The sequence below is a fragment of the Castor canadensis genome, chromosome 5 (genome assembly GCF_047511655.1).
Source record: "Castor canadensis chromosome 5, mCasCan1.hap1v2, whole genome shotgun sequence".
In the NCBI taxonomy this organism is placed as follows: Eukaryota; Metazoa; Chordata; class Mammalia; order Rodentia; family Castoridae; genus Castor; species Castor canadensis.
The window spans coordinates 49,479,384-49,504,400 of NC_133390.1; the positions used below are offsets into that span (position 1 = coordinate 49,479,384).

At 41.3% G+C, this 25,017-nt stretch overlaps 2 protein-coding genes across 4 annotated transcripts in view; both read left to right on the forward strand.

The window, feature by feature from the left end:
• LOC141423452 (uncharacterized) overlaps positions 1 to 5,253 on the forward strand; it is a 40,384-nt gene extending 35,131 nt beyond the window's left edge. The window contains exons 3-4 of the mRNA XM_074075220.1: positions 3,711 to 4,377; positions 5,122 to 5,253. Coding sequence (XP_073931321.1) covers positions 3,711 to 4,377; positions 5,122 to 5,233 — 779 coding nt within the window. The 3' untranslated portion in view covers positions 5,234 to 5,253. The remainder of the gene's footprint in view (positions 1 to 3,710; positions 4,378 to 5,121) is intronic.
• Positions 5,254 to 12,667: 7,414 nt separating this feature from the next.
• The window catches only part of Tbc1d23 (TBC1 domain family member 23), a 58,902-nt gene continuing 46,552 nt past the window's right edge, over positions 12,668 to 25,017 (forward strand). For 2 of the 3 annotated variants that reach the window (XM_074072975.1, XM_074072976.1), the window contains exon 1: positions 12,673 to 12,842. In XM_074072975.1, the coding sequence (XP_073929076.1) occupies positions 12,790 to 12,842 (53 nt within the window). In that variant the 5' untranslated portion in view covers positions 12,673 to 12,789. Of the gene's footprint in view, positions 12,843 to 25,017 lie in introns of all 3 variants that reach the window. The other variant, XM_074072977.1, reaches the window with a different exon arrangement.

Consider the following 25,017-nt stretch of genomic DNA (forward strand, 5'->3'; position numbering starts at 1 on the left):
GGCTCAGGTAACTCCTAAGACCCTTCTTCTGAGTCATTTTTCAGAACTCCGCGCTAAGGGACACAATTATGGCATAAAAATTAAGAAAGGTAAGTTTGACACCCTTTGCTCAGTGGAATGGCCAACCTTTAATGTAGGCTGGCCTCCTCAAGGTACCTTCTCCTTGGACACGATTAAGAAGTTCGGAGATGTCATTAATAGACCCGGTCTTCATGGCCACCCTGATCAATATCTCTACGTCCTTATGTGGCAGACTTTAGTAGAAGACCCCCCCTTCCTGGCTGTGGCCATTTATCCATGGAGCACCTACAGACCGGCCCACAATACTGGCCGTGTCGGGGAACACCCCCACTCCCGTTAATTCCCCTAAGAAGCCTATTCTGCAGGAAGACCCAACTCGCCATCCATCCTTGATAGACTTAGATTGTGAAGTAAATCCCCCACCATATGCCGCTGCTGTGCCACTCCAGCCAGAGGCAGCTGGCTCCTCTGAGCCTCCCCACTCATCAGCCTCCCCGTCTGCACCCCCTGCCCCGGTCTCTGGACCGGCGAGGGGACTCAGGCCCCATAGGCAGCAAGAAGAAACCCCAGAGGAGGAGCCCTCCTCCACTTCCACTGGGCCCCCCATCCTCCCGGTGTGGGCCCTGGGTGGTGCTGGTCCTGATGGGGGACGCACCTATCAGTATTGGCCTTTTTCAAGTAGTGACCTGTACAACTGGAAAGCCCAGAATCCTCCTTTTTCTGAGGACCCTAGAGGCCTGACTGATCTGTTCGAGTCCATTTTGCCTACTCACAGTCCCACATGGGATGACTGTCAACAGCTCCTTCGGACCCTATTCACCACCGAGGAACGGGAGTGGATTCTCACTGCAGGCAGAAAGAATGTCCCCGGCGACAATGGGCGACCGACCACCCTGCCAAACCTGATTGATGATCATTTTCCTTTAAACAGACCTGACTGGGACTATGGGACAGCAGAAGGTAGGGAGCATCTCCGGGTCTACCGCCAGACTCTTATGGCAGGCCTCTGGGCGGCAGCCCGCCGCCCTACCAATTTGGCTAAGGTAAAGGCAATAATGCAGGGGGAAAATGAAAGCCCGGCCACGTTCCTTGAGCGTCTTTATGATGCATACAGACAGTATACCCCCCTAGACCCACTAGCAGAGGTGAATCAGTCAGCTGTGATAATGTCCTTCATAAATCAGGCTGCCCCTGATATTAGGAAGAAACTATATAAGCAAGAAGGGCTTGGGGAGATGACTACCCGGGATCTGATGAAAGTAGCTGAAAGGGTTTTTAACACCTGAGAAACCCCGGAAGAACGAGAGGATAGAATCAGGAAGGAGAATCAGGAACTACAAGAACGGATTCAGAAAGAGGACAGGGAACACCAGAGTAGGGAAAACAAGAAACAGCAAAAAGAGATGGCTAAGATATTGCTAGCAGGAGTCCAGGGTCTGGCCAGACTGAGTTCTGGACGGGCTGGCCCCACACGTCCCCGAAGAGATCGACCCAGGCTAGACCAGGGACAATGTGTCTATTGTAAGGAATACAGACACTGGAAAAAGGAATGTCCCAAACTCCAGGGTTACCCGGGACCAAATAGCAGCCCTAATAATGACGCCCGAGTCCTGTTAGCTGGAATGGACAGTGACTAGAGGGCATGGGACTTGGACCCCCTCCCCGAGTCTTGGGTAACCATATATGTGGAGGGGAAGCCCGTGAGATGCATGGTGGACACAGGGGCCCAATATTCAGTCCTTAATAAACCTACTGAGCCACTGTCCCAGAGAATTAGCCTTGTGCAGGGAGCCACTGGATCCAAGGCATATCAATGGACTAGCAAACGTCAGGTGGATTTGGGCCGACATCAGGTGACCCATTCCTTTCTGGTCATTCCTGAGTGCCCTGCCCTCCTTCTGGGACACGATCTGCTAACTAAGGTGAGGGCTCACATTCACTTTGAGCCGGACGGTATCAAAGTGACAGATGGACAAGGACAGCCCCTCCAAGTCTTGACCATGTCTCTCGAGGATGAACATCGCTTGTTCTCCTTGCAGGACCCTCCCCCGAAACCTATTGAGTGGTCCCCTGAAATGGCTTATTGGATTCAAACCTACCCCCAGGCTTGGGCAGAAATAGCAGGTGTGGGGCTGGCGGAACATCGAGCCCCGGTAATAGTAGAGATCAAGGCTTCGGCTCAGCCCATCCGAGTCTATCAGTATCCCATGTCTTCTGAGGCATGGAGGGGCATTGCCCCTCACATAAACCGTCTCCTGGAGGCTGGAATATTACGGCCCTGCCGTTCTGCTTGGAACACTCCACTCCTCCCCGTTAAGAAACCCGGGGGAAAAGACTATAGGCCAGTCCAAGATTTAAGGGAAGTAAATAAGAGGGTTGAGGACATCCACTCCACAGTCCCCAACCCCTATACCTTGCTGAGCCATTTGCCCCCCTCCCATGTTTGGTATACCACTTTGGACTTAAAGGATGCTTTTTTTAGCATAGCCCTGGCACCCAATAGTCAACACATTTTTGCCTTCGAATGGCATGATGAAAATACGGGAACCCCCGGACAGTTAACATGGACTAGACTTCCACAAGGTTTCAAAAACTCCCCTACTCTGTTCAATGAGGCTCTTAATCAGGATCTGGACTCATATTGCCAGAGCCACAGTTCTGTCACACTTTTGCAGTATGTAGATGACTTGCTTCTGGCAGCTGCATCTGAAGCTGAATGCCGGCAAGCCACTGGAGACCTCCTCCAGGAGCTGGGGAAGTTGGGCTATCGGGCCAGTGCAAAGAAGGCTCAAATTTGTAGACAAACAGTCACCTACCTGGGGTATGAGCTAAAAGAGGGAACCAGATGGTTAACGAATGCTATGAAAGAAACTATTCTCAGACTCCCCATCCCCACCTCGGCTTGAGAAGTCTGCGAGTTCCTGGGGACGGCAGGCTACTGCAGGCTGTGGATATTGGGGTATGCTGAACTGGCAAAACCCTTATACGAGGCAACTAAGGACAAGGCCCCTTGGGCCTGGGGGCAGATCAACAAAAGGCCTTTGAGGAACTCAAGACCACCCTCTTGAGAGCCCCAGCCCTGGCGCTGCCAGACCCTCTAAAGCCCTTCACCCTCTTTGTAGACAAAAGAAGGGGGATAGCGAAAGGGGTACTAATGCAGCACCTAGGGCCCTGGAAGTGGCCAGTTGCTTACCTATCCAAAAGGTTAGACCCAGTTGCAGCGGGCTGGCCCCCATGCATGCGGATCATAGCGGCAGTTGCCCTAATGGTAAAGGACACAGATAAGCTCACTTTTGGGCAACATTTGAAGGTGGTAACCCCCCATGCAGTAGAGGGAGTCCTAAAGCACCCTCCAGGTAGATGGATGACCAACGTCTGACTGACTCATTACCAAGGGCTCTTGCTGGATGCTCCCCGAATCCTCTTCTCCGACCTGGTCTCTCTAAATCCGGCCACCTTGCTGCCAAATCTGGACCTGGAAGCCCCTCTACGTGACTGTCAGGAGATTATAGCTGAAATCACCCAAGTGCGCCCTGATCTCCAGGACTCAACCCTACCCAACAGTGAACTGGTATGGTATACAGATGGGAGTAGTTTCGTCTTGGATGGGGTGCATAAGGCGGGCGCAGCGGTGGTGGACCAAGGTGGGAACATAATTTGGAGTGCCCCGCTGCCCCCGGGGACCTCAGCCCAGAAGGCCGAACTGATCGCGCTGACAGAGGCACTCGAGCGGGCTGAGGAAAAACGAGTGACTGTTTATACCGACAGCCATTATGCTTTTGGCACTGTCCACGTACATGGCGCCATCTACCGGGAAAGGGGTTTCATTACAGTGGAAGGAAAGGAGGTACGTAATCTCCCAGAGATCCAGAGACTACTGATTGCGGTGCAGAAGCCCCAAGCTGTGGCGGTAGTACATGTTCCTGGTCACCAATCTGCCCAGACTCCAGAAGCTACGGAGAACTGGCGTGAGGACATAGCAGCCCGAAATGCTGCTTTGGCCCCCACGACCCTAGCGCTGACCTTACCCGTGCCCGAGCTTCCATGCTTGCCACCGCGACCCGAGTACACCCTGGAAGACAAACAATGGATCCAAGATCACCGGTGCCCAGAGCCCAATCAGCAAGGCTGGTATCGTGATATCGAAGGGCGACTGATCCTTCCTGAAAAGTTAGGACTGTTTCTCTTCTCCAATTTACATCCAGCCAACCATTTAGGCAAGAAGAAACTACTCGCCCTCCTCGAGTCGGCCCGCCTCTGGTTCCCGCATCAAACAGCCCAGATTCAAAAGATTGTGGACCAATGTGCCGGGTGCCAGGCTATGAAACCCAGCAAAAAGGGGACTCCTACATACAGGTACACGGGTACGGGGGAGGGCGCCAGGACGGAGCTGGGAAGTGGATTTCACTGAGGTGAAGCCAGGAAGGTATGGGTATAGGTATTTGTTGGTTCTGATAGACACCTTCTCAGGCTGGGTGGAGGCTTTTCCTACAAAATGAGAGACTGCTCAGGTTGTAGCTAAGGTTTTGCTGGAGGAAATCATACCCAGATATGGCATCCCCGAAACTAGGCTCTGATAACGGTCCGGCTTTCATCAGTAACGTCCTACAAGGGCTGGCCCAGGCAGTGGGGACTAATTGGAAACTGCATTGTGAATATAACCCCCAGAGCTCAGGGCAGGTAGAAAGAATGAATCAGACCCTGAAGGAGACCTTATCTAAATTAGCCATTGAGACTGGCGGAGACTGGGTGGCCCTCCTACCTTATGCTATCTTCCGGGTTCGAAATTCACCATATGTACATGGATTGACACCTTTTGAAATTCTATATGGGGCTCCGCCCCCCATTGTTGTCCAAACCCTACCGGACCAAGACCCCAGTATGGCTCCAAATTACTTGGCCAGCTCAAAAGCCCTACAGGAGGGCCAACATGAAATCTGGCCCATAATGCGCCAGATGAAACAAAGGACACATCGAACCTGGAACATGGCATCGTCCCAGGGGATTGGGTATTGGGTAAAGAGGCACAGAGCCCGCACTCTGGAAGAAAGATGGAAAGGCCCTTACCTGGCCATTTTGGTTACCCCCACTGCTCTTAAGGTTGATGGCATCGGGCCTTGGGTCCATCACTCCCACGTGCGTCAAGCCAATCATCAGGAACAGAAAAAGGCTAGAGAGTGGACTGCATGGCGGCACCCAGACAACCCATTGAAGCTGAAGCTTTTGCGGCCCGGGAACATGCAGAGTCTTCAGGAGCAGCCACGGATGGGTTGGCTGGTCACTCTGATCTTGCTCAATGCCCAGAGCAGGAGCCTCGCAGAAACCAACCCTCACCAGCTCTATAAGCAAACCTGGATACTCACCAATGGGGAGATTCATACCACCCTTAATGAGTCTACTCGCACTGCCCCCATAGGAACTTGGTGGCCGGAGCTTCAATTCTGCTTCAGAGACATCAATCCTGCCTACAAGTCTACTGCCCCGGAGTCAGCCGACGTTATGGTTTTTGTGCTTGCCCTGGCCACAAAAAGAGCAAGGACTGTGGGGCTATACAATACTCCTTCTGTAAGTCATGGGCATGTGTCACATCCAACGATGGTGAATGGAAGTGGGGGATATCAAAACCAAACCTAGTCAAATTTGCCTTTGTAAACGGGATATCCTGGGGGCACAGAATTCCATCACCCACCTATAAATGCCAGCCCACAGATACAGATAGACTCAAGGTCACCTTCACTGACAGTGGCAAAGAGGACACCCCCGGGTGGATTCAAGGTAAGGTGTGGGGACTTGTGTTTTATAAATATGGTGGACATTCTGGCTCGACCATAGTAATCAGATTAAAAGTTGAGCCCATGGGGCCACCGTCCAAAATGGTAGGCCCCAACAAAGTACTTAAGCCGCCCTATGTAGAGCCACCTCTCCGACCTCGCACAACCCCAGTCCCTACCCAGCCTCACACAAAGGCTAGTATTAAAACTCCAGGACCATTAGGCACCGGCCCTCCCTTGGTGAAGCTCAGTCTCATGACCGGGTCCACAGACCCCCTCTGGAATCTGGTAAATGCTGCATTCCTAACATTGAACCACACCAACCCTAATATGACTACCTCCTGCTGGCTGTGCTATGATGTGAGGCCCCCATTCTATGAGGCAATAGGGCTAAATGTCACCTACGATATCTCAACTAGTGAAAACCCCACCCAATGTTCCTGGGGAAACCGTAAGAGAGGTCTGACCATACAACAAGTGAGCAGCCAAGGAACCTGCTTAGGGAAGGTGCCAGTGGGAAAAAAGGACCTATGTGCTGTTGTAAAAGACAACCCCACCTGGGGCGATGGTATTAAGTGGGTAATTCCAAAAGGCAATGGATGGTGGATATGCTCACAGTCCGGGCTCACCCCTTGCCTATCAACTAATGTCTTTAACGGCTCTAAAGAATTCTGTGTCCTAGTGTCTGTGCTGCCCCGCATCCTCTATCATTCTGAGGAGAGCCTATATTCATACTGGAATACAGGAACAGGTGAGAGAAAGAAGAGAGAGCCTATTTCTGCATTAACCATTGCTACCCTACTTCGCCTAGGGGTGGCTGGGGCAGGAACCGGCATAGCCTCCCTGGCTACTCAACATAAAGGGATGTCCTCGCTGCGCACGGCCATAGACGAGGATATAGAGAGGATAGAAGCCTCCATTAGTCACCTAGAAAAATCCCTTACCTCTCTATCTGAGGTAGTGCTTCAAAACCGAAGGGGCCTAGACTTGTTGTTCCTCCAACAGGGGGGACTATGTGCAGCCCTAGGGGAGGAATGTTGTTTTTATGCTGATCATTCAGGGGTAGTTAGGGATTCCATGGCTAAAGTGAGGGAAGGACTGGCAAAAAGGAAACAAGAAAGGGAAGCCCAAGAAAATTGGTTCGAAGCTTGGTTCAATAGGTCCCCCTGGTTCACTACCTTGGTCTCTACCCTGGTGGGCCCTCTGGTCATACTACTGCTTATCTTAACCTTTGGTCCTTGTATTCTGAATAAGCTAGTGATCTTCGTGAAAGATCGAGTTAGTACAGTCCAACTAATGGTCCTGAGGCAGCAATAAGAACAATTACTCTACAACAAAATTAGAGATAAGGGCAAAATAGTTTCTGCTGGGTATTGAGGGGGGGAGTGGGAGGGGGTGGAGTGGGTGGTAAGGGAGGGGGTGGGGTCAGGGGGGAGAAATAAACCAAGCCTTGTATACACATATGAATAATAAAAGAAAAATGAAAAAAAAAAAAAAAAAAAAAAAGAACAATTACCTAGCCCTGAGGATATTTATGCTCATTGCCCAGATGAGCATGATTCCTCATTATGAACAACTAAAGGGGGGAATGTTAGGGTACAAACGTTAGGGTACCTTTGAGGCTTGCAGCCCACTCAGCCTGAAACCCGCCATGGCTAACATGACCCAAGCCACCACTTACTGGAACAAAGGGAGGTGGGACGGTTTCTGGGAACAGGGACTGTTTCTGGTTAATCTTGCTAAAACGGTATGTGAGTCAATGAGTTGAGACACCTGGTGTTTACCAAATTCCTGATAAATAATCTTCAAGTAATCTGGCCCCACCACCAGGATGTGGGAGATATCAGAAATATGTGACCCCAGGGATCATAAAAATTGCTGTGTAACCGTGACTAATGTCTAAAAAATATAAAAGCAGCCTGAGTTTTGTATTCGGGGTCCGTGTTGAAACCCACTGCGTTGGGCGGATACCCGGACCCCAGCTGGCTGGAAATAAACCTCGCTTTGTGACTTACATTATTGTGAGTGTCTTTTTGTTCCTCTGAGGGGTGGTCAACTCTGGACCCCAACAGTGTATAGATACCACATTTTCTTAATCCATTCGTCAGTGGTGGGGCATCTTGGCTGTTTCCATAACTTCGCTATTGTGAATAGTGCCGCAATAAACATGGGTGTGCAGGTGCCTCTGGAGTAACCTGTGCTCTACACCTTTCTTGTTTCAGTGTTTAACAGTAGCCAAACTGTTGTGTAATTCAATCCTTTCTGCTTGATGAAGTCAAGGGGGAAAGAGGAAGAGAGGGGAACGAGTCAGATTTGTTGTTTATTTGCTCATGATACTCTGTAGATAAATTATAGTTCCTCTTGCTGATTCTTGCTCTTGCATTCTTGCCCCTCCCCCCACTCCAACAATTCTGAATGTGAAGAATTAAGGGGTAGTAGAAGAATGAATAAAAGATGGATCATTGGAAACACTGGCACATAATTTTCATTCAACTAGAATTTATTTGTTACCAATAATTGTATTTAATGTCAGTGGAGAAGGACTGCAAGTAAGAGTGCAGTCAACAACTCAGTTTGGTATTACAGGAATGTGGGAAGAGGAGAAAAGGAGAATGGTGGAGGGAGTGAATTCAAGTATGATATGTCTGATGTACTGTAAGAACTTTTGTAAATGTCACAATGTACCCTACCCAGCACAACAATAAAAAAAAAAGAACAGTTTGTTCTGGGTGCATTAAGTTGTGGATAGACAAACATTTGGTTCTACTAAGGTAGAGGAGGGAATAATCTTAAAGGATTATGGACTATAAGCAGGTGCCAGTGGCTCAAATCTGTAATCTTAACTACTTGGAAGGCTAAGATCTGGAGGATCGAAGTTCAAGGCCAGCCCCTGCCACAAAGTTCATGAAATCCCCACCGCCCATATCAACTAATAGCTTGGGCACAGTGGTGAGTATCTGTCATCCCAAGATGAATGAGAAGGTGAGATTAGGAGGTTCCAGGCCAGCTGGGGCAAAAAAAAGTTCCTGAGACTCTGTCTCAGTGGAACAAAAAGCTAGGGCCCTAGCCCTAACCCTACTCCTAACCCTAATCCTAACGCTAGTCTAGCCTTTGCCCTACCCCTGGCATTCACCCATTGCTTATTATCCCAGCTCCGGTTGAAAGTATAAAATAGAAGGCTGGTGGTCCTGGCTGGCCTGGACCCTATCTCCAAAATAATAAGAGGAAAAAGGGCTGGAGGCATGGCTTAAGAGGTAGATCACCATCTAGCAAGTGGGAAGTCCTGGATTCAAACCCCAGTACCACCAAAAAAAAAGGAGAGAGAGATTCTAGACTATGGAGGTTATATTAAATATGATATTTCCTTGTTATAATTTCTGTAAGGCAAATGTAGGCCCCAAAGTGACCACACAGAGAGGAGTGATCTGGCCAAGAGATTCTTTATTGCCAGGTGGGAGAGGGAGAGAGCCAAGGGGGGGGGGGCAGGGGCTTAAATACCCCTCAGTGAGACTCGGCATGATCTGATTGGTTAGGATCTTATGGTTCATGCTGATTGGAGGTTGGGGCAGAAGGAGAATTCAAGCTAGACTTGAGGCAGGACCGTGACCCTGGAAAACAGAAGCTTAAGGGAGCAGTAAGAACCAAAACCTATTGGCACCATTATTGCCAACAATTTCTATGTAGTATTTTGCTTTAAAATTCTTCCATATAAATAGAAGAATTATGTATGAACAAATGCAGTTTGATTTTATCCATGCATAATATGAAAAAAAAATACACCTTCTCATTTGGATGTAGGAATTATAATTAGATGCACAAATGCAGGCTTGGGACAACTTTTGTGTGTATGATGTGGTGACCACACTATCCTAGCATCACTAGCACAATACTTGGTTTATGAGAAAAAAAGCCTGTAGCCCTCTTTTCTTTAAAGGCATGTAAATAAATACAAAAGCAGAGGGAACAAGTAGCAAGTAGTATCTTTGATGAACTTTACAATCAAGAGAGAAGAACAATGTGAGAAAATGTTGGCAGATGATTTCATAATGAAATCTCTAGCTCTTGAAAAGGAGTTTTGTTTTAAGCAGAGGTCCACTATTAGAATTTAATAAATTCTACTTGTAATCCCATGCTAATATTTTTAAGTACATAACAATCCAGGTAATTGACAAGACCTTAAGAATTTTTAAAAGCAAAACCAAAAAAATCAAAAAAAAAAAAAGCCCAGAAAGCTTTACTCATAAAAATTTATAGCCAACTAGAAAATGTTCTGCAGGCATAACATAATCCTAGTCATTTTAGGAAGTGAAGTCTGTTGAGGGAAAAATGTGGACAAATCAGACACAGAGCAAAAGGAGAGGCTTATGATAAGAAGAGTCAACATCCTAGGGAAATCTGCAGCAACCCAGGAGCCTGGGTACTAACAATTCAGTGTGTCTTTTCAGAAGACTGGCAAGGTGAGGGAAAGGTGTGGATGATGCTCAGACAGAACAAAAGAAAGATGAGAAAGGACTTATGGGCAGAAAACTTGCCTACCACTAAGATCTGCAGCAGCTCAGCAGCCTGGACATTAACAATAAACCCAAGCAAACATTATAGAATGAACCAGTGAAACCTGTTCAAGCAAGAGGGATCAAAGGCATACTAAGTTTCAAGGACTTGACCTCACACATAGATTACTAAAATTATCATTGAAGGAGACAGGATGTCATCATGAATATTATAATCTCAAAATGAATACTAAGGAGAATGTAGGAAAGTAGATGAGTAAAGAACAAATAGTGCAAATAAGCCTGAAGATATTATCAACATTTTAGTCACACATTAATATGCTATTGATCCTATCTAGGACCAGCTACCTAAATTGTGAGGACTGGTGCAAAATGAAAACAAGGGCCCCTGTTCCAAAATTATTAAGAAGTTCAAGATGGTAATAGCAAAGCATTAAAACAAGCACATTGCACTGGAAGTGTGGCTCAAGCTGTAGAGTGTTTGCTTTGCAAGAGTGAAGCCCTAAGTTCAAATCCCATTCCCACCAAAATAAATAAATAAGGAAATAAATATAAAACAAACACAGGGGCCCATTTAAGCACAGGGTCTTATGCTTTTGCACATGCTGCATGCCTGCATAGTTGGCTCTGAACCTTATAAAGAGAACAGAAGTCAGAACTTGACAAAATGAAGACCTGCTTGAAAATGTTAAGTGATACATTTTTGATAGAACAATATTTTTGTCACACAGAGTATAAAGTAGTTACTAGTTTGATTACACTCAAAATGAATTAGAATTGAACATTAGAATAACTTTGTTTATTCTTGTGGTGTTACAGATTGAATAGTTTTCAAGCCATTTTTTTTGAGAAGCTTGTGAAAATATATTGGAAACAACTGAAGGAATCCAGCTGAGGTCCTGAGTATTTAGATTATTTGACCTAGATTCACATCTTCTATTCTTTTTGATAATGGACATCTAAAGCCTCATAGTACATTAAAAGGAATTTTCTCCAATGAAGGACTGAAGCTCAAACAGGGATGTGGACTTGGAAGTGAATGCAATAACAAGCAGCCATTCCATCATCTCCCTTTTGGAAAGAGAGTGGACATGTTTTTGGTTATAAATAAGACATCTACACTATTCTGTGTTTATTTTAATCTAATAGCCTTTAAATTTATAGAAATATTTTAGATACCAAGATATAGATTCTATGAAGAATACTGACATATAGATAGCCACTTTTCAGATCTTAAGAAATAAAATATTAAAAAAATTGTAGCATCTGTAGTCCCAGATACTGAGGGCTGAGGCAGGAAGACTGCTTGAGCCCAGGATTGATGCCAGCCTGGAGTCAAAGCCAACCCGGGAAAGATAGCAAGGCCCCATGACTAAGAAAAAAAAGGTTTGTTTTTTTTTTTAACTTGAAGCTACTTCCTCCCCACCCAAAATGCAACTGTGATTCCGATTTTTCTATGTATCACCCCTGCATTTTTTCGCACATATACATCTATTCTTAGTATAAAGTCTTATTTTCAACACAAAATATAAATGATAACATACGTTTCTGATCTGCTTTGTTCATTTAACAGCCTTATCCACCTCACATGTGGTTCTCCTTCATCGCTGTTTGTAGGGCTGCAAAAGTATTTCCTTTCGTCCACCCTGAGTGTGCGCCACTCCAAGGTCTCCAGGGTGGTCACCCGCAGTCAAGGGGCTGGTGTTTTGGTAGTAGTGGTGGTGTGGAGGGACCGTGGATGCGGAGGCAGATATGGACCTCTATGAGGGATAGAGGGAATATGGGATGAGAAGGAAAGGATCTTGGCAGCGTTCCCTACTGGAATCCCAGTTTCAGAATTCTAAATTTGGACTTGACCTTCCAGGCTCTTAAAAGGCCTATCTAACACAGAAGACTAGAAGATATTCTCTTTATTATTTAGCTTGACTTATAACTTTTACACATTCAGACATAAAGTATATAGCCCCCATTTATATTTTTGACGGGGCCCTACAAATAGGGTTGTCTGCCGGAAACTTTCCTTACAACCCATTTTCCTCAAATTCAGTTGTTATAGAGAAATTACTGCAGTGCAAGTCTCCTTCTACGCCCACCTGCTCTGTGTGAATTTCTACTTCGCCCTCCTCTCTCGGATACCTAGGACTCTCACGCCCATTTGGAATGAAGACGCCAAGGGGACACTCAGCTGGCTTCTCACAGAGCCTGCCACTGGGACGCGCTCCCCACCAGGCCCCGCCCACCCCGTCCGCGGGGCCCACGGCATCCTGGGATCTGTAGTCTCAGACTCCTCTCTCAAGCGTCCGACACCGCCTTTCGCCCTCGGACGTCGTGACGTTTCATTCCTCTGTCCCTTGTCTCCTCCCTTTTGTTTTCCGCTTTGGAGCAGCCCATTTCCCGACTTCTGAAGACCTTTTACGACATTGGGTCGTAGAGTCTGTCTCGGGGCAGGTCCACTTTTCGGCAAAGTGACGTGGACGTCAACAGCAATGGCGGAAGGAGAAGAGGTCCTGCCACTGCCAGCGTCTAGCGACAACGGCTGGTGAGTGAAAGCGCAGGACTAGTTCCTATTGGCGCTTTATTCTTCCTCCTCACCATTCTGCCTATCCTTGGGGCACCAGCCTGTGCTGGCATGGAACGAAACGCCGGTTTTTGGCGGTGCCCTGCCCCGCCCCCTCTGCCCGCCGAGTCCGAGGTGCCTGCTGGGTCCAGAGCTGTGATCTGGATTGGGACTCCAAGGGACACCGGTACCGTCCAGCTTCTGGGCCTCAGTCTGGCCCTTCCGCTTCGTGCATCGATGTACAACGTGTTCTGGGAGGGTGGCTTGGGCGCTGGGTTTGGCTGGAGTCCCTAGCCGGGGGAGTTGGAGTAGGCTGGTTAATAAGGAAGTTACTTGGATGTAGATCTGAGAATACCATTTGAAGAAAAGACTCTTGAAATTACCACAGCGACCTTTGTCTTGGGGTTTCAGATATTGAGAGACACGCCCAGCAATGTTCCTCCCACATAGTTGACATTTTTTAAATTTTTTAAAATAAAAAGCCCGTTTCGTCTCCCATCAGTTTCCAACATTCGTCTCTGTCGCACAAGTTGTAATTTTCCTTCTTATCACCTTCTCACAGCTTGATTTCGTAGTTTTGGATGCAGTGTGGAACTTTGTTCTAGCTGTTCACAAGCTTTTGCATGCTTACCTGACTTATACCAGGAGCTGTGGGGAGAGCCCCTAATAATTTTTTGGTAGGCATTACTCATCCAGTGTCGTAAGTCCTTGGGAAATGCTCCTACTTTTGAAATACTTCATGTTCACAGTACAGTGTTTCCTAACACTTCTTTAAAAAGGAACCTTGTAGAGGTGTGTGTGTAATTTTTTACCATTGATCTAAGTATATTGAGTAATATATTAGTTATGGATTTGCTTGTTCATATCAGATATATACAGTTCACTTGCACTGTTTACTAAATAATACAAGACAACGGTAGACATCTGTTTAAATTATTGAGAAAAATGGGAGTAGTCGAAAGGAATAGATAATAGCTGAAAAATTCAACTCAACTAGCATACATTAACATTACCATAGTGTATGTATTCTGCAAGTTGTGAAAGGAAAAGTTATGATGTGGTTTCTCTCTTCAACTTCCTTATATTGGATTTGGGAGACTGTGACAGGTACACTCAGAAATAATGTTAATCTCATATTTTGGGATTGTGAATAAAAGTGTTACAGGAATTCAGAAGGGTCAGAAAACACTTCCATATGAACCCACCGGGGAACGCTTCATAAAAAACAGTGGAGTTTGAATTAGAACTTGAAGAATGGGTATGATTTACACCAGCATTGTCCAAATGTATCATGTGAGCTGCACATATAATTTAAAATTTTCTATTAGTGTCATTAAAGATTGAAAAAAAACAGATGCAGTTAGCTTTAACAATCTACTTTGTTTAGTCTAACATGTTCAACGTGCTATTTGAACATGTAATCGTTGTTTAAAAAAACAAACAATTTCTACATCTTTTTTTTGATCCAAGTCTTTGAAATCCAATGTGCAATTTACATATATCCTACATTCCAGTTTGGTCTGGCTACATTTCAAATGTTAAATACCACACATGGCAAGTGGCTAAAGTATTGCATAGTGCAGTGTCAGATTATGAGAACTGAATAATAGCAGAAGCAGGAATAATTTGTTTGGAGAGAAGTAATTAGAACAGCACGGCTGAAGAGAAGTTGCAGAAAAATAGATCTGGAAAAACAGCAGAGAAGATTTTTTTGTTTTTAGTGCTAGGTTTTTATTTTTTTTAAAGTGTTTAACCGTTTTTGGGACCTTTTAAAAATCAGTGATGCAGACATTGCAAAACTTTCCAGAAAGTGACCTAGCTTGTCATAACATGAAGTTTGCAGTTTTGGAAGAGTGAATTGTATTTATAAACTGCCTGAGGTCAACTGATTGTGGGCCATGAGGGGAAATGTTTCTAAACTAAGAACTGGTTCTGGGCAAGGGACCTGGCTTGAATGGTCACTAAAGGTAGCATTTATTCTCTTCTAGGGTTGCTGTATCTTTGGTGTGACTTCCCACTTTCGCTTGTTTTATTTTCATGAATGAAGGAACCCTGAGACATTTTGTTGTGGTTTCTATTCTCTATTTGCCTGTAATCTTTCTTCTTTTTCTGTTCTTCTTTCCTTCACCTGTTTGCCAGATGTGAGTCTGAAGAGAGTTAGGAAAGAATTTAGGATTGGGAGTCACGGTCTCAGGAAAACTTCTTTTCTTACAGTGCTTAGTGAATGGATTACTGCTTTAACTGTCACATTTTTGTCAGATGGAAAGTTTTCTAAAATGTATTATACATCTTACCACCTAACCCAAACTCATTTTAATGACTAAGGGTCATTTAGTTTACAAATGGAAGTGGGCAAGAATAAAACTAGGTCCCTGTCCTCCAGGAAATTATGGTCTAGTTACAGGAGGCACGTTTGTGAATATCAATTACTTTTGTGCTACTGTAATACAGTGCGACCTTAGGTCTCTTTTTAGGCAGACATGGTAGATTGCTGCTATATTAAATGGCCCTATACAGCTCTGTTTGAAATTGTTTTTTATAAGTTGTTCCTGTTTTCTTTGTTATCAGTGGTATTTTCCAGTATGTTCCTAATATGTGAAACTAAATAGTTGAACTTGTTAAAATTGTGTATACATTGTATTTTTTTCTTTTTGATGGTATTGGAGTTTAAACTGTGGCATTCAGCTTGCTGGGTAGGTGCTCTATCACCTGAGCCACATCCCCACTCCTTTATTTTTCAGATAGGGTCTCCTGCTTTGCCCAGGGATGGCCTTGGACCATAATCGTCCTATCGTTGCCTCCCCTGTAGCTGGAATTACAGTGTGAGCCACAGTGCCCAGCTTTGTATACATTCTTAAAAAGAATCAGAGTAGGGCTTAAAAATCTTAAAAGTACATGGTTTCTCTTGTATCACTTTTAGTTAGGTTCTAAATCAGTGCCTATAAAATTTAAATGTGCATTGGAATTACCTGGGGAGCTTACTATAATGCAGATTCCGATTTGGACTTAGGTGGCACTTGAGATTCTGTATTTCTGACTATCTTCTAGTGATACCAATTCTGCTGATTTATGGGTTACACTTCCATAAATCAAGATACTAGATAATGTCTACCCCACAATGAATAGGTCAGAGGAATTTATCTCTTTATTTTGTATGTTACATCACCTAACATGTTATGCTAGGTGATGTAACATAGCATAATGATGTAATTACATGACATCATTGCTCATTAGATAGTGACCTTCTCAAGGGCAGTAACAGATAGCAGGTGGCTCAATAAATGTTTGTTGAATGAATGTATACATAAGGAAATGCAGACTTTTATATACACATGAGTGATAGCTTGCCAAGATGTCATCTCATATTAATTTCCTGACTTCAGTGACTTTTTTTTTTTCTTGGTGGTGCTAGGGTTTGAACTCAGGGTCTTGTGCTTGCTGGGCAAGTGCTATACCACTTGAGTCACATTTCCAGCCCCTGACTTCAGTGTTTTTGTGAGTTGCCTAATTGTTCGTTGATGTAATACTCATTCCTTGTAGAAAGCCAGAGTAATCAGAAACTTCTGAAGCTTGCTAGCTTTCTGAAACTGTAACCATATATATATGACTATAGTTAAATCTTTTAAAAATGTTCATAGTTAGTTTGAAATTATTTAAATTCACTTTTTTAAAGTAACATAAATTATGAGAATCTGGATTTGCAAAATAAATTGTTAAAATTCAGAGGTTAGTAATACTCTTCTTAGTGTATTGAAGACGCCAGTCTTGGATTTATTTGTACATTTGTTCTTGTTTTCTGAGCCATTCTTCCTGAAGTAATTCCTGAAGATATAAAGTCATACTTTAAAAAAATTAGGTATATGCTTTAATTATAGAACTGCTGGCACTCTGAACTTCTTTAATTTAAAACTTTTAATCAGTATTCTTTTTTAATTCATGATTTTTATTGCTAAACAAATTATTGCTAAACTTTTTTAAAATTGTAAAAGGATCAGTTCTATAATGAAGCTCTTGTTAATTTGAGATGTGAATAGGAATTGTTTTGAGAATAATAGGTTCTTTTTGTTTGTTCTTTATGGGTTTTTTTTTTTTCTTTTGAGACAGGTTCTCATTATGTAGCCCAGATTGGCCTTGAAGTTATGACCCTCTTGCCTCAGCTTCCCAATTGCTGGGATTAGAGATGTATGCCACCACACCCCAGCATCAGTAGGTTCTTTTTCAAAGTTTTGTTCACTCTGGAAGTGGTACTCCCAATGCTCCCACTTCATAAGCATTAAAACATTAGGAAAGATCTAAATGTCACTTAAGATTTAGTGATTGCAATGCTAAACATGATATAATCAATAAAGAAAATATATTTGATATGAAAGAGAAAGAAACCATTTGTTTAAGAACAGCATTGACAATTTGGGAGAGTGGGAAGGGTGGATAAGCTGCGTGAGATAGCATGTATCTGTAGTCCCAGCTACTCAGGAAGCTGAAGTGGGAGAATCAGTTGAGTCCAGGAGTTTGAGGTCAGCCTGGGCAACATAGTAAGATGCTGTCTCAAAAAAAGAAGAAAAAATTAAGAGGAAATATAAACTTTATTTCTTGAATTGGGGTTATTAAGGAATAGCTGTTTGGTTTTATAAACTATAATAAGAGGGCAAGCAAAGATGAGAATTTAATTTTGTTAATATTATTTATGTTAAGGTCTTAATTTATAATTCAGATTTTACAGTTTTTAGAGGAAATTCTCAAATAATAATTCATTTCTTGGATTTTGTTTCCTGTAGATGTTTTAATAACAACATTAAGGTGATTTGTGTGTTAAAGAAATGCAGTTCAATTAATTCATCTTTATCTGAATGTACTCACTGCATCTATTTGTACTCACTCATGTTTAATATCCATGTTAGGGTAGTAATAGGGTTTTGCATGTTAAATTATTTCAATTAATTAGTTTTCATCTATCTGTGCTCATTGCAGAGAGGGGCCAAATGCATTTTCTGTATAAATTTAGTGAGGCAATTCAAGAACACCCAGTTAAATATACTGTAATATACAGCCAATTTACGAGTAGGAGTGTTCTGAATAGAATTGATAAAATATGCTTGACAAACATTTCTGCTGCATATGCTGAATTGGGGATTCTACTTGGTATAAACCAAAGACAATGCCTCCTTTCTGGTCAAAAAACAAAGTGGTTTATCAAAGTAGTCGTAATTCAGAAGCTCTCACTGAACACTGGTTATTTTCAAGCTGTTGGGTAAGGTTTTAGAAAGTTTGAAACAAATTTAAAACCAGTTATGCATTGTAGTGCTTTGTTTGGGCACTTTAATAAGGTTTTCATCATTTTGTCAGTAGAAATAATTCATGAGGATACCTGCAGAATATGTCTTAAGTACATGTGGTTTTGGAAATTATGTTCTTGCAGAATAGAATCACAGTATGCAGCTTGTAAAGAAGCAGTACTTCAAATGACTTACTTAGATATTGAGACTTACATGTGAAAAACAAGTAAGTCCCCTTATATTAGGCTCATAAGATGAGATTGTTCATTGTGGAAATAAAAAAGCAACAAGTTAAGAGTCACTTTAAAAAATTATTTCCTGAAAACATAAAATAGTTTTTAAGGTTCTGCCTAATTTTTTAACCTGAGCTAAGAAAATGATGACTAATTTGATCTTTTGTTTCAAGTCTTGATCTTAGGAGTGTTTTCTTATCCTTTAGCTATTGTAGCATTTCATAATAGGGTGGAATTATTGTAGTGTTTGCTTAAAGTAGTTGTTACATAAAACTTTTTTTTTTTAAGCAGTACTGGGGTTTGAACTCAGGATCTACACTTTGAGCCAATCCACCAGCCCTTTTTTGTGAAGGGTTTTTTCAAGATAGGATCTCAGGAACTATTTGCCCAGGCTGGCTTCAAACTGCAATCCCCCGATCTCTGCCTTCTGAGTAGCTAGGAGTATAGGCCTGAGTCACCAGCACCCAGCTATAAAACTAGTTTTTAGGGTGGTGTTTAGTAATTTTAGCAAGGAAATATAAAAATGTGATACAATATAGAAATATGATCTCCTTTTAGCTATTGCAACACTCTGTGGGAAACAGAAGTTAGTAATTTCTGCTGTTGCTTTGCTTAAAGTAGTCATATGACAAATCCAGTTAGTGGGAGATTTGGTACTTAAATTCTGTCTCTACCTTTTAGCCCTGGGCTATTTTCTAATGTTGATTGCATATATAATATATATTTCATATATACTTTAACAGATACTTACAGAGAGCTCATTTAAAAATATGTTAGTAATATGTTCAATCAGCTATGTGTTTTGGAAAATACAATGTTCGAAGATGTACATTGTTTAGCATATGTGTACCTATTTTCTGTGGTGCCTGTAAACCTATAAGGATATGTGTAAGTATTACATTGACTCTGTATCCATGAGAAGGGACAATTCATACTGACATGTGGGATATGATACAGATTATTATACTATAGCTTTATAATCCTTTTTGTTTTCTACTGTGTTTTCATGTCTTTGCCAGAAATCAGACAAATTAGTTCTTTTTTTTTGCCATAAGTTATGGTTACACACATCAACTAAAATATTTATTTTATATATTATACTAAAAGTCATATAAACTAAAAGATATCTATATCTTTATTATATTTATATAATATGCTATTGCATTTGTATAATATTTATATGTTATATATAATGTGTACTATATGTTGCATAAATATATGAATTACATAAGCTACATAAATATTATATAACAAATACATAACAACTAATATAATTGTATTTTACTCTGTCTCAATATCATATATATTAAGTAGAAGTAGTTTTCTTTTTCTTTTCCCCCTGGTATAAAGTTTGAACTCAGGGCCTCACACATGCTAGGCAGGCAGTCTTACTACTTGAGCCAGTTTGAAGTAGTTTGTTTTGATTGGCAGAAATATTAAGAACATATAAACAATTTTACTGTTTTAATAACCTTATCAGCTCAGTAATTTTCCTGTTGTTTTTACTCAGTGATGTTGAAGAAATAAGAAACTTGCTTTTAAAATAATTCCCATGTATTTTTCCCCTTTAAAGAGTAGCTTTAATTATTACTGTTTTTTTCTTTTCTTTTTTTTTTTTTTTTTTGGTGGTACTAGAGTTTGAATTTAGGGCCTGTGCTTACCAGTCAGGCATTCTATCACCTGAGCCACACCCTAGCTCATTTTACTTTAGCATTTTTCAAATGGGGTCTCACTTTTATGCCTGTGCTGGCTTGGACTGAAATCCTTTTTATTTATGCTTTCCACATAGCTGGGGTGACAGACACATAGCACCATAACCAGCTTTTTGTTGGTTGAGATGGGGTCTCATGAACTTTCTGATCAGGCTGGCCTTCTGATCTCCACCTCCCAAGTAGCTGGGATTACAGGCATGAGCTATTGCATCTGACCAAGAGCAGCCTTATTTTGAAGTATAAGAGCAATGCATAGAAAGATGTGTCCATCATATAGGTATGTAATTGAATACCAGAAATTCTTGAGATCTGTTTTGTAAATTCTGTTAAGATTTAGTCATCGACATGAAAGTACATGAGGTCATCTTTTATTGAATAAATCTTCATTGATGGTTGGAATACAGATTAAAAAAAGTAAATCTAGTTTGTATTTCTTTGCCAAAGTATGATTCCCATTGGGAAAATACCCTGGTAAAGAATTGCCCAAATGTTTCAAACTGTGTCACTTCATTTCTAGTAAAATGGTGATTTCAAAAAGAGAAACATTGATGATTTTTAAAAATCATTATACTTTTGGTAAAGTGTAAATTTGTAACAGATATAGATAATATCCCCAACTTTTGCAATTTTCATTCACTGTTTGTTTTAGGCAAGCAATGTACTTCATTTTTATTCACCAAATAAACTGCCTTGGTGGAATATACACAAAAACCAGATACATTTCTCTGTACTTTAAAAGTGCTGGAAAGTCACTTCATATATGGAAAGAATGGAAAGAGACAGTGTTGAAGACTTTTATATTGAGAAAGCATAGCAGAGGAAAGAATTTAGAGCAATCTGGGATTAACTATTCATTAGTGGAGAAATTATTCTTATTCTGTAGGCAAAATCTAGCAGCAAATGCATTGCAACATTATACATGTGGTTATGAGAAATTTCTTCTTTTGCTCCCTCCCCCTGCCCCTGCCTTGGTCAACAGTGGAGTTTTTCCTTAGAGGAAGGGTACATTGGAATAATTTGATCTACATTACATAATCCAAAATAAGTCAATGAAAAAATTTAGCATCTATTCCATTTGTACTTAATTGTAGTAGTTTACAGACATTTCTGTGATCCCCATCGCCTTTGCCTGGTCACAGTGATGAAATACTGTAACTATCATGTCTGTTTGGCTTGTCAAGGTAAGAGAACTAGACTTACCACATTCTTTGCTTGTCACAAGATCCTGGTGAAGACATAAATTTCGGAGAGAGTAATGTTATTTGAAAAGGGAATCCCTCCCAAGGCTGCTTTTGTAGATCTAATAGAAGTTTCAATATTTTGTAAAGTTGGTGATTGTGGTGTTTTTTCCCTTGGCATATACATATATAATTTGATAAAAGTTATAGTTATAATGATCATACATGATGCTGATACAAATCCACATGTAAGGATTTTACAATTGCCAAGTTTGTTCTCACAAGTCTACAAGTTGTCAAGTTCTTTTCTTAATGTCCTATCATACTGTTTGTTGAAATACCTAGAAAGTTTTAATGGTTTGAGATTGGTATTTAAAAATAATAAGTTGCACAGTATCTGGTCATTGAACTCCATTCACATATACTGTACAAATAAATCTATAACAATAGTTGTCCTATTTTCATTTCTGCTGTCACACTTAATATTCAGGGACTAAATTAAGGAGTTTTGGTATGTTAGTTATTTGTAACCAGTGTGCCAACAATAGCAAAAAAAGTTCATACAAAGCTTTGATGCTGATGTCTCATGACCTGGGCTATAGGAAATACCTGAAAATGTAGGGGCATAAATTAAGCCATGCAATGACAGCTGAACATGTGTAGCTTGCCACTGCTTACTCACCGTCCCACAATTTGCTTGTTGTTACAGCTGGCTGGTTGGTCACTTTAGAATTTTAAATAATTGGTCAGATGCTTGTGTCTGGCAATGAAATGTATGTGATATATATAAGCTGGGTTGTCATGAGTTAGTCTGTTCACAGTAGTTTAAATACTAAACAAATCTGAATGAGCTGTACTCCAGAAAGAACCCCTCCCACGTCTGCTCAACAGAATTTAGAATGGTCAGTCAACAAGACATGTGAGAGTATGTGTCTATTGCCACATCCCCAATTCCATACACAGTGGCTAGTGTGTAATAGATTCTCAATGCATATTTATTGAAAGTTTGAATAAAACAATATTTATGTCAGGGAAGAAAATAATTGAGAGTATGGGGTAGGAAAGTAGAGAATCTGAAGGAGAATATTTTAATAAACTCATTTGCAGAGTTATGTAAAAAGGACAAGGACTGTGAAAGATGACTAATGAGTTCTTGGAGCAATTTTAATAGAATGATGGAGGTTTTGAGTTCATGTGGAGAGAGTAATGGAGATGTGTGGAAACTGTTTTCAGTGAGCTAAGCTATAATGGGAAGAAAGGAGCGAGATGACTTCATGGATAGGATATGTTTTGGCCTTTTGAATGCGTAAAGGTAGAAATATTTGAGATGGGAATAATAATTACAGGGCATACTTCATTGTATACTTGAGTTATAGGAATACTTTCTAGAGGATTTATGAGTCCAGTTTTTCTTTTGGCTTTGTTTAATAATGTTAGACAACTTAAGATTTAGACAGTATCCTTTGTAGTAGGGATAACATTTAAGATGTTGGCATAGAATTTTTAGGCTTTTATTGATTTCCTAGTGATACAACTTTTGTATTTTTAAGAAAGCAATCTATCTTAGACTCTGAACACTTTAAAACACTGTAATTAAAAAAATTGGTAATTGAGTCTTCTCTGTATTTTCTCTGTCATTAACCTCCATTTAACTTTAAGGTGATTGCATATGTTATAGGAGTCTGTCATTTTTATAATTACAGAAAATTAGATTTTAAGAATTTTGCAAAACAGTAAAGTTGACGTAGCTCAGTTGCTAGACTTGGAGGCTTCATGAAGTAAATATTTTCCAATCCAGAAAGCATATTCCTACCCTAAATGTTTTAGATTTGATTATTAGGAAGGAAGAATAGCGATAATAGGGGGAGTGGTCCCTATGTAGTAAGTGGGGAGGTCAAAAGGGATAAAAAATGATGAGACAAGAGAGGGGAGATGATTATAAGATGAGGGACAAGTGGTGACATGTTGTCAGGAGTTCTTTCAAAAAAACTTGCTGTGAAGTAAGGTTGTTCAAGAGTTTGGTTGCTAGATGAAAGGAAAATTTTGGAGGCATTTTGGGTGTTTGTGTGTGTGTGTGTGTGTGTGTGTGTGTGTGTGTGTGTGTGTGTGTGTGGTTACTATTCCTAAGGGCAATTCTTAAACAGATTAGCTCTGAGGAAAAGAGTCAGCAGAGAAAGAGAAATGGAAAATAGGAGATAGGCAACAATTGATGGCACATAGCTCCAGAGAATTGGGTAAGGAAGGGTGTGGCCCAGGTGAAGTTACTAGTCTTAGACTAGAGAAAGGAGACATAGCTGCTGGAAATAAAGGAAAGAGGAAAATGATGTCTGACTGATGGTTGCTTATGGTTGTTTTTGGAGGGGGTTAAGATCAAAGGGAGGAGAAGCCTGCTGGCCTTTATTTTCTCTTTGAAATAAAAAGTAAAGTGACTTGAATTAAAAGTTGCTGGGTAAGGAGTCTGAAGAAAGTGGTGAACAGATTTTTCAGGCAACACTGATACCTAGCAGATATAGAAGATGATGGATTTATGGTAGCAATCATTAAATTGTCTTATTTCCCCAAGAAGTCTACATTTAGCAGAGTATAAGAACAAAGATGGGAGAACTGCTTAGATTAACCCTGTGTTGGAAATTTTTAGCTTCCCAAATGCACAAAGACCAAGAATTAAAGAAGTTAAAGCACAGCAGTCAAGACTGCTTCAAGTCTCAGGCCATGGAATCAAGACTGAGGACACAAAATGAAACCACATGAAAGCTCTTTAACCACCTCATTCCATCCTTCCACCCTATCCGTAACTCCATCTACAGGGAGCATGAGGAGGACACTTCCTTTCCAGATTTCTTCCATGCTCAGAAATTGAGCCAAATACTTTTAACTTTTTCTTTTTTTCAGTACTGGGGCTTGAACTCCGGGCCTACACCTGGAGCCACTCCACCAGCCCTTTTTTGTGATGGGTTTTTTTAAGATAGGGTCTCGGAACGTATTTTGCCCAAGTTGGCTTCAAATCACAATGCTCCTGATCTCTGCCTTCTGAATAGCTAGGATTATAGATGTGTGCCACCAGCGTCCAGCTCAAATACTTTAACATTTTTAAACTTTCCAGTTTGTCATGTATGTAAACATTTGTTTGTTGTTGGCTCTGACTTGAACTTGTTTATCTTGTTAATATTTCCAGTATTCATTATAGAGAATTAAAATGAAATCTGTAAAGTAGAATATAAGCGGTAGTTTCATTCTTAATGATTATCTAAAGACTCCTTTATTATCAGTTACTTTTATAGTCTAAGGAAAAAATGTTTGAGGAAAGTATTCTTATACTTTTTTTCTCCTTACAAATTTACTGTATTTGCTCATTTTAGAGAATACAGACACCTTCCTCCCCACCAAAAGATAAAACCTTTATAAGCATACTGCTAGAAGTGCTTTTTAAATATCCTTCCTGTTGTGTATGGGAAAGAGTGTGTGGGAATAGGGTACTTTTTCTTTTAGACATCTATGTTCATTAATTTTAAAATCTTTTTTTCCACTTAGTATATGTCTTTAATATTATAAATTCTTTCCATGTCATTACTTATTTCTCATTATTTCAATTTATTAAAAGTCTGGTTTAAATTTTTAAAGGTTGGTTTAAATCAATTCTTATTTTAGGATAATTGTTATATCCTTATTTCAGGTTTGTAATTTTTCATTGTTAAAATAAGCACTGCTTTGAACATGACTGTAGTAAAATCATTTTATTTATTTTCAATTATTGCTAGGAA